Source organism: Myotis lucifugus, unplaced genomic scaffold (genome assembly GCF_000147115.1).
Source record: "Myotis lucifugus unplaced genomic scaffold, Myoluc2.0 scaffold_294, whole genome shotgun sequence".
Classification (NCBI taxonomy): domain Eukaryota; kingdom Metazoa; phylum Chordata; class Mammalia; order Chiroptera; family Vespertilionidae; genus Myotis; species Myotis lucifugus.
The window spans coordinates 170,909-180,997 of NW_005871342.1; the positions used below are offsets into that span (position 1 = coordinate 170,909).

The window sequence follows — 10,089 nt, forward strand, 5'->3', positions numbered from 1 at the left end:
CCCTTCCTCTCTCTCAAACCAATCAATAAAAAATAAATCAATAAATAATGCCTGGGCTAAAACCGTCATGTGGAATATTGCTTTTTCTTAAAATATTTACCTGCAGTTAAAATGCTCTTACCTTATATTGTTTTCATCTCTAAAAAAACTCACCTTTTTTTGTTTTCATATGCATAAATAATAAAGAATAGGATACTGGAGTCTATGAGGGTCCTTGTATTAATGACATTTACTAATGACATTTTCATAAAATTCAGATTAACATCCCTGATTATCACTTTCATCATTTTTAACATATAAAATATCACACTTTTATTTAAAAACAAAATAGAATAATGTCTTTGGAATGAATCTGGTTTTAAAAGGGTGCTCCTCAAGACTGAAGGTTGGCTGGTAATTAGTAGAATGCATTCAAGTTAGTTAACTCGGTAGTACTTTTTGTGTGAAAAATTTTTATATTTATAGAGACAAATAGCGTACACATAATTTCCCAGTTTTTTAAACTGAAACTTCAATATTTGCTCTTTGGTTATGATCACCAAATATCATATATTTTGGTGTAAAAAATAAATTTGAAAAATAATGTATAATGGTAACCACCCACAACTGCCAAAGAAAAAAGAAGCTTTAGAAAATAAGAATTTTCAAGCAAAACTTGTATTACCAGCAGGGAGGAAGGAAGAAGCAGCGGAAAAGAGATGATGTGTTGCCAGGGAGTAAATAAGTATATGCAGGGAATTTTACATATAAGGTTCCTGGAGAGGAAGAGAGGAATGTGATTAATGGGAGACAGAAACAAAATACGCACGAATGTTTCAGTAAATAAAAAACTGCTGTTGCTTAGATGGAAACGCAAGCATAAATATGGGGTTCATGAAAAAGAATGGTGAAAATTTTAAACTGGCTATTTTACAGAAAAGCATATATGGCAATACCAGACAAAGCCTCCTCATTTTATATATAAATATACCAGCAAGAACCACTCAATTAAAAAAAAATGAGTCTTAAAAGTTAGTTTGTACAAAAGAACCTTCTTGCACACATATAAAAAGTATAATGCAATCCTCAAAAAATTAAACAGAATTACCATATCACCCAGCAATTTGACTCTTAGGTATACAACAAAAGGAACTAAAAACAGGTATGCAAACAGAAACTTGTACTTCAATATTCATGGCAGCACTTTACACAATAGCGAAAAGGTGGAAACAACCCAAATGTACATTGATGGATGAATGGATAGACAAATGTAATACATCTGTGCAATGGAATATTATTCAGCCATAAAAAGGAAGCACAGATATACGCTACACCATGGATGAACCTTAAAAACATTCCCTAATGTTTGAAAGAAGCCAAACACGAAGGGTTCATATCCTACGATTCCATTTACATGAATTATCCACGGAGGCAGGAAGGAAATCAGTGTTTGTCAGGGGATGTGAGGAGGGAGAATGAGGAATGAGAATGAGGAGTTTCCTTTTGGAGTGATGAAATGCTATAAACTAGATAGAGATAGCACAACACTGTGAATATGCTAGAAAAGTCACTAAATTACATACTTTAAAATAGTTAATTTTATGTTATGTGACTTACACTTCAATTGTTTTAGAAAACATAATGCGGAAGGCTCAGAAATGTGAGTACTCGGTCTCTCAGACATCTCTCTCCCTTCAGAGCGTTCAGCCCATCACCATGAAGTGCGACTCCTAAGACAGCTCTTCGGCAGGGGCCTCCTCTCTGTCAGAGACTGCAGGTGTCTTCCTGCTTTGTTCCACAGGAACCGCTGACTCTGGGAGAAGTTCCTACTTCCCCTGATGATTTTGGAGACTCCCAGAAAGAGCCCACCCAGCACCGGAGTGAGCTATGCCCTCTCTGCTGGAGAACGCATTCCCTCAACACCTTTTCCCTGAGGATATCTGCTGTGCAAGTTCCTGAAACTACAAAGATGGATAAAACACAAGTCCTGACCTCAAGGAACTCCTACTAGGATGAGAGAAAGCATATTTTACAAGAAGAGAGGGACAGAGCATTTGCACACAATCTGGCAGCTGGGTGATAAGAGGCACGGTGTTCTGGGGGCAGAGGTAGGAAGCCTGAAGTGCATATATGGTGTGGGGAGAGAGATGAGTAGGTCAGGGAAAGCCATTTCCTCCAGGAAGCAATCTGCTCCTAAAGGATGAGATGGGGTTAACCAGGAAAAAAAAAAAAGCAAAAGCAAAAGGGTGCCAGGAACGTAGGAGGAGGCAGCAGCTGACATGCAGTGAGGTGGCTCTGCAGCAGGGCAAGCGGCTTGGAGAGCTCCCAGGGGACACTCCTGATGGTACAAGCTCGAGGGGAAGGAGGAGGCTGTGAATGCCCAAGGTCTGATCTAGGTCCAGCCTAGATCCAATAACCAATATCCATCCCTTTCCTCCAGTCAGACAGGAAGCTGTCAGGGTCCATGTGACCAGAGTGCAAGCTCCAGGAATACAGATCTTCCCAACAGTTTCCTCCAAAGTACAGTGGGACCATGTGGGGAGGTAAGGCATGATTTAAAACATGAATTAATCCAACGTGCCATTCTCATTTTCTACAATTTTGCTCAAGGCCTCCTCATACATCAGTGTGAGAGAGACACATCGACTGTTGCCTCCCACACGCACCCTGACTAGGGCCAGGGATCCAGCCTGCAAGTACATGCCCTTGACCGGAATTGATCTATGGACCCTTCAGTCCGTAGGCAAACGCTCCATCCACTGACCCCAACCGGCTAGCACTTGATGGCATTTTTATGCACCAATAATGAACTCTCAGAAAGAGACACTAAAAAAAATCCCATTTACCATTGCAACAAAAAAAAAAGTAAGATGTCTAGAAATAAACTTAACCAAGGAGGTAAAAGACCTGTATTCAGAAAAATATAGGACATTGAAAAAAGAAATAAAGAAAGACACAAACAAGTGGAAGCACATACCGAGTTCATGTATTAGACATAATTCCACACTACCCAAAGCAATCTATAGATTCAACACAATCCCTATTGTAATCGAAAGTCTGGCATAATAGATCCATGGAACAGAACAAAGAGCACAGAAATCAACCAGAGCCATTACGGTCAATTAATATTTGACAATGGAGGCAAGAGCATACAATGGAGTAAAGACAGTCTCTTCAATAAGTGGTGTTGGGAAAACTGGACAAGCACATGCCAAAAGAAAGAAACTAGACCACCAAGTTACACATACACAAGAATAAACTCAAAATGGATGAGAGACTTAAATGTAAGTCACGAAGCCAGAAGAATCCTAGAAGAAAACACAGGCAGTAAAATCTGTCATCTCACGTAGCAGAATTTTCACCCGTCTCCTAGGGCAGGAGAAATAAAGAAAAAAAAATAACAAATGGGACTACATCAAACTAAAAAGCTTTTGCACAGCAAAAGAAACCATCATCAAAATGAAAAGGGAGCCCACTGTATGGGAGAACGTATTTGCCAATGATACATCTAATAAAGGTTTAATTTCCAAAATATATAGAGAACTCAACAAAAGGAAGATAAACAATCCAATAAAAAAACTTGGCAAAGGACCTGAGTAGACACTTCTCCAAAGAGGACATTCAGATGGCCAAGAGAGATATATGAAAAAATGCTCAGTCATCAAAAAAATGCAAATTAATATCACCTCACACCTGCCAGAATGGCTACCATTAAGAAATCAACAAACAAGTGCTGGTGAGGATGTGGAGAAAAGGGAACTCTTGTGCACTGCTGGTGGGAATGCAGACTGGTACAGCCACTGTGGAGAGCAGGATGGAGTTCCCTCAAAAAATTAAAAATAGATCTGCCTTTTGATCTAGCAATTCCATTTATAGGAATATACCCCAAGAAATTAGAAACACCAATCAGAAAGAATATATGCACTCCTATGTTCATAGAAGCATTACTTACAATAGCTAAGATCTGGAAAAAGTCCAAGTGCCCCTCAGTATATGAGTGGATAAAAAAACTGTGGTACAGGCCAGGCCAGTGTGCTCAAGGTTAGAGTACTGGCCCACAAACCAAGGGGTTATAGGTTCGATTCCAGGTACCTGGATTGCAGGTTCGAATCCTGCCCTGGTCGGGGCAAGTGCAGGAGGCAACCAATCAATGTGTCTCTTTCACAGAAATGTTTCTCTCTCTTCCCCTTCTTCCTCCCTTCCACTCTCTGAAAATCAATGGAAAAAATATCCTCGTGTGAGGGTTAACAAAACAAAAAAAAGCTATGGTACATTTACACAATGAAATACCATGCAGCTATAAAAGAGTTTTTACCCTTTGGATAACATGGATGGACCTGGATATTATTATGCTAAGCAAAATAAGCCAGACAACATCACATCATCTCATTTATAAGTCAGATAACATCAATTACCTCATTTATATGTGGAATCTAATGAACAAAATACACTGACAAACAAAATAGATTCAGAGGCATGGATGCATGGAACAGACTGACAGCTCTCAGAGGGAAGGTGGGGGGCGGGGACAAGAAGAGATTAACCAAAGAACTTATAGCCATAGCCTAGGGACACAGACAATAGGGGTGCAGCAGGGGCTGAGTGGAGGATGGGGAAGGAGTGGGGAAAGGAGTGGGGGAAATGGGGGGACATCTGTAATACAGTTCTGTTAACAATAAAACAAAAACACTAAAAAAAAAGAATATTCACTGAATAGTAATAAATGGACCAGGAAACATATATAAAGGTATTAGAGGCCCTGGCTGGTGTAGATCAGTTGGTTGGAGCATCATCCCATACATCAAAACGTGGTGGATTCAATTCCCAGTCGGGGCACATACCCAGGTTTCAGGTTCAATCCCTAGGTCGGTCGAGGTGCATGTGGGAGGCAACCTATCAATGTTTCTCTCTCACATCGGTCGTTTCTCTTTCTCTCGCTCTCTCTCTTCCTCTCTCTAAAATTAATTTTTAAAATTGCAAAAAAAAATAGTTTCAAGGTATTCGAGGACAACTCAATGTATTATGGGATACTTAGAAATTAAGTTGGAAAGAGAACCATTTGGTTTGGATGGAGGGAAAGGCAGCAATCACTCATGTAAAGTCAGTCACTGAGGACACTCGTACGCTTTGACACCATTCCTGAAGGAGGGAAAGAAAAAGAATCTCATTCCATCATAAAACATCTAACCCTCAGATCACGTTACCTGTTAATACTGTCACTGGCTATCTGGATTCCGCAGTCTATTTGCAACACCGTTTTGTAATCCACATACGCTTTCTGATACTTCTCTAAAGTTTCATAGGCCATTGCTCGTCGAAGAAGAGGTTTAACGGAGAATGGATGAAGTTCCAGAGCCCTAAAGACGACAAAAATATTACATGTCATTTGTTCTGAAAGTTACTCTTTAACTTACACTAACTGAATGTACCCTGCAGCACTGGACTCAAATACACACCTACCTGGCATTTCATCTTCAGGACCTGGCAACATGCCACAAAGGCAAACCCTGAGTAGCAGAGCAATCAAATCTGTGGTTACTTCCTTTCATTTAAACCAGGACCAAAGCCCGTTGGCATTCATTTGCTCTTCCCCCTCTGAAACCGAGCTCCCCGGCAGCAGGCAGTGCGCCTCACCCGCCTCTGCACCTCTTTCTACGTCCTCCCCTGCCCTCACCCCACTATATCCTCACCCCTAACACACCCACCCCCTCCCCTACACCCTAATAGAGCCCATCATGGCACCAGGAACAGAGTAGGCTTTCAACAGATTGTTACTGAAGGATTAAAAGGGAACTTTTTATTTGCACCTATGTAATTAATAAGGCACCTTAGCATAGAACCACAAAAACTTGCATTGCTGTTTGAAAATTAGCTCTCCAAAACTTAATACAGTTTTTTATTATTCACTTGCTTCTAAAGAGCCTCAAAAATAGACCAGAGGTCATCAAGGAGGCATACAATGACTTCCTTTTTTAATATATTTTTATTGATTTCAGAGAGGAAAGGAAAAGGAGAGAGTTAGAAACATCAATGATGAGAGAGAATCATTGACCGGCTATCTACTGCACGCCCCCCATTGGGGATCAAGCCCGAAACCCAGGCATGTGCCCCGACTCAGAACTGAATCTTGACCTCCCGGTTCATAGGTTGATGCTCAACCACCAAGCTGCACCAGCCAGGCATACAATGACTTCTTTAAGCCGTGAATTTTAATCTTGGACTACTCCATGAAGTATTTTCAGTATCACTAGAGATGTATTTCAAGGTTATGTTCACTGGTTTTGTTTGAAGTAACTGTGTAAAGCTACTACTTCACTACTTAACGTAGTTCATTATATTCTGAAATAGAACATACCATCAAGATTGTATTGCCCGTCTGGTGTGACTCAGTGTTTGAGAATGGACTAATGAACCAGGAGTTCACAGTTCAATTCCCCGTCAAGGCACATGCCCAGATTGCGGGCTTGATCCCCAGTAGGAGGTGTGCAGGAGGCAGCCAGTCAATGATTCTCTCTCATTATTGATGCTTCTATCTTTCTCTCCCTCTCCCTTCCTTTCTGAAATAAAAATATATTAAAACAACAACAACATGCCCTAACTGGTTTGGCTCAGTAGATAGAGCGTCAGCCTGTGGCCTGAAAGGTCCCACGTTCAATTCCGGTCAAGGGCATGTACCTTGGTTGTGGGCACATCCCCAGTAGGAGGTGTGCAGGAGGCAGCTGATCGATGTTTCTCTCTCATCGATGTTTCTGAACTCTCTTTCCCTCTCCCTTCCTCTCTGTAAAACATCAATAAAATATATACAACAACAACAAAAAGAGTTTGAGAACCAATGCTCTGGAGTAAAACCACCCAATGCCCCTTATGCTGGAGGTCAGTACTGACCAACACAGCTGGATTCCTAGGCCCAGAAGACAATGTTTTAAGGACACCTTACCTAAGCTCCACCCACCTCCTTCCCCAGCAGGCCGGCTGTCCCTTCAGACAAACCTCCATTCTAGCCTCCCTGGACACCATGGCTGGAGTCCCATCTTTCACCTCCTCTTGGGTCTACAATGAAACACAAGTTTTAACAAGAAAATGCCTGCCACCTTAAACAATCTCACTTAAGGACAACGTGAGTCCACTGTTTGACAGTAGCCTTGTCTGTACAGATACTGGGTTTTTAACGAAAAGAGTCCTAGATTTCACTCACTGTAGGGAATACCTAAGACAAGTCTGAAGGGTAATGTATTAGCAACAGACACCTAAGTGGAAAGGATTGAAGGGAAACAAAGTTTTTGACATCCAAAAACCTGTGATTCTGAGCTCAGCCGGAGTGGCTCAGTTGACTGAGCATTGTCCTGTGAAAGGTTGCCACTTTGATTCCTGGTCAGGGCACATACCTGGGTTACAGGTTTAATCGTTCAGGACACGTGCTGAAGGCAATAGATCAATGTGTGTGTGTCTCTCTCTCCCTTTCTTCCTCTCTCTAAGCATGTCCTCAGGGGGGGAAAAATAGCCTGGCCGGTGTCACTCAGTGGTTGAGCGTCTATCCATGAACCAGGAGGTCACGGTTTGATTCCTGGTCAGGGCACATGGCCAGGTTTCAGCTTGATCCCCAGTGGGGGGCATGTAGGAGGCAGCTGAATTGATGATTCTCTCATTATTGATGTTTCTCTCTCTCTCTCTCTCTCTCAAATCAATAAAACCATATTTTTATAAAAGCTGGCTATTAAGAAACAAAAGAATTAGAAATGAACCTTTGATCTTTCCCTTCTTTCCTGCCCAAGAGATTCAGATAGAAAAAACTGCTCCAGGAAAGAAATCTTGCCCATACTCACCGTGGCCTAATTTGAATGAAGTATGGTTGGCAGAAAGGCCTCAAGCAGGGGCCTGTTTACTAGATCCCCCCCGCCATCTCATTGTTTCTGGGTTGTCTAGCAAATCTTTACCTGCCATGTGTGTTCCCCTCCTTTCTTTGTCAAAAATTACATATATACCAAATTTTACCTCACTGTGTCTTTGGAATTTTCATGCGTATGTGAATTCCCCAAGCACATGTATTAAAATTTGATTTTCTCCTATTAATATTCCTCTGTTACTCTGATTATGAGCCCAGCTAGAACTTAGACAGTGGAAGGAAAAGTATTATTATTATTTTAGCCCTCTCACAGGTTCTTGGCTGCAAATCGCAGTGCGCCTGATGTTCTGCAAATTCACGTGGTCTTGTTGGGTTAGTTATGGGCAGTGGTAAATGTTTAACATCCGGCTCTCCTGGAGGAAAAAAGCCCAGGTTTATGGCATTTGCCAATTTTCATGGTATTAGTACTGCACCATGGCAGACTTCGAGCTACCCACTTGACTTCGACCAATTCACAAATTCCTGAAAATGTAACAACAATTAGCTAATGTGAACTAGCACAATAGTGGATGAGGTCTAAAGTCAGGCCGGAATGAATATAAATATTATTTATTTAAAATTTGAATGTAAAATTGGCAAAAAATCCAAGCACCAAGACCTTTAAAAAAAAAATCCTCACCTGAGGACATGCTTAGAGAGAGGAAGGGAGAGAGAAAAAGAGAGAAACATTGATTAATTGCCTTCCATATGCACCATGACCAGGGATGGAACCCGCAACCTGGCATATGCCCAACTGGGAACCGGCCCTGGGACCTCTTGGGTCAATGGTCAACCACTGAGCCACACCAGCAAAGACCTTCTTTTTAAACTGTAGACATAGCCCTGGCCAGCTGGCCCAGCTGGTTGGAGCATTGTCTTTACATCAAAAAGTTTAGGGTTCGATTCCCAATCAGGACACATACCTAGGTTACAGGTTCAATGTTTTTCTCTCACATCAATGTTTCTTTCTCTCCCTTCCTCTCTCTCTCAAATCAATATACATATCCTCGGGTGAGGATAAAAAAAAATGTAGACACAGATACTAACAAGTTTTTACCCATTGCATTAAACTGATACTACCAGTGGAAAAAAAAATGAATCGTTCACCTTATAATCAGGGTGTCCACTTAAGTTACTGTCCAAACGGGGGCTTCTGAGAGCAAAAGGGGGTGATATGAATCATTATACCAGACGAAAGGAGTAATCCGGGAATGTTAAGGTCAAACCAGGACATATGACTTCTTATTTTCTAGATTCACTAATAATAGCTTCTTTCCAAAAGGCTCCTGAGGAAGGCTTACTACTTAATGGTAAAAGAAAACCATACTTTTTATTCATGAAAGTGTGTTTCCTCTATTTCAGCATGTAACTGGCAGGGCCCCATGGTGACTACTGTGCTTGGGGGATGCAGAGCTGTATAAGACATGGCTCCTGACCCCAGAGAGCTTGCAAACCAAAGCCGGGGAGGACACAAGCACCTGCAGGCGAGAGAGTGACAGTGCAAGCGTCCAGACGTGAAGATGACCAGGGAGGCTGAAGGCGACCAGGCAGGCAGAGAGGAGGGGAAGGCTGAGCAGAAATTTCAGAAGCAAAGGTGTGCAGAGCCCACTGAAGACAGTGGGCCGAAGGGGAGCAGAAGGCTTGTCTGGGGAGCAATATGGTGACAGAGCAGTTTAGAACTATCCGGGAGAGCCTGCTGAGCTAGGGAACACCTGTTTGAAACAGTGTGAGCAAGACTGTTTCCGGAAAAGTTCTGATGCCAGGTGGACTGCAGGAGGCAGGGAGGGTCGGGGGAAGTTTTCTCCTGCAGGCCAGGCCTGGCATAAAAAGAGCACGGGAGGTGGCAGCAGTGGAGATTTGAAAAGTGTGCACAACCTTCTATGCCTGTCTCCCTATAGTATAGGACCTATAGGCTAAAGAGAATTTATGGTTTTTATGTACCAATCAGTTAACATACCTTACAACTTCTTAAGAAATGAGTCATGCAGAAAACTCAGAAGGGCAGCAAATACCGCATCCACCACCTCGAAACGATTTAACAACGCGGGACAAACCGGAAAACGGCCGTTTACCTGTTACAGTCTTCAATGCAGCCACTGCAGTTTCCTTCCTTGAGGTGACACGCTGCTCTATTTGAATATAAGACACTTAGATCGTCCGCGCTTCCACTTCCTAAAATCACATTGACAGTAACACACAGTGAAAACTCCACCTCTCCGGGATGACAC

General features: G+C 42.1%; 1 protein-coding gene across 1 annotated transcript in view; it reads right to left on the reverse strand.

Annotated features, from left to right (window-relative positions):
- The window catches only part of SPAG1 (sperm associated antigen 1), a 48,456-nt gene that overhangs the window by 18,571 nt on the left and 19,796 nt on the right, over window positions 1-10,089 (reverse strand). Inside the window, exons 10-11 of the mRNA XM_023763612.1 lie at window positions 9,934-10,033; window positions 5,184-5,336 (exon numbers count right to left, since the gene is read on the reverse strand). Coding sequence (XP_023619380.1) covers window positions 5,184-5,336; window positions 9,934-10,033 — 253 coding nt within the window. The remainder of the gene's footprint in view (window positions 1-5,183; window positions 5,337-9,933; window positions 10,034-10,089) is intronic.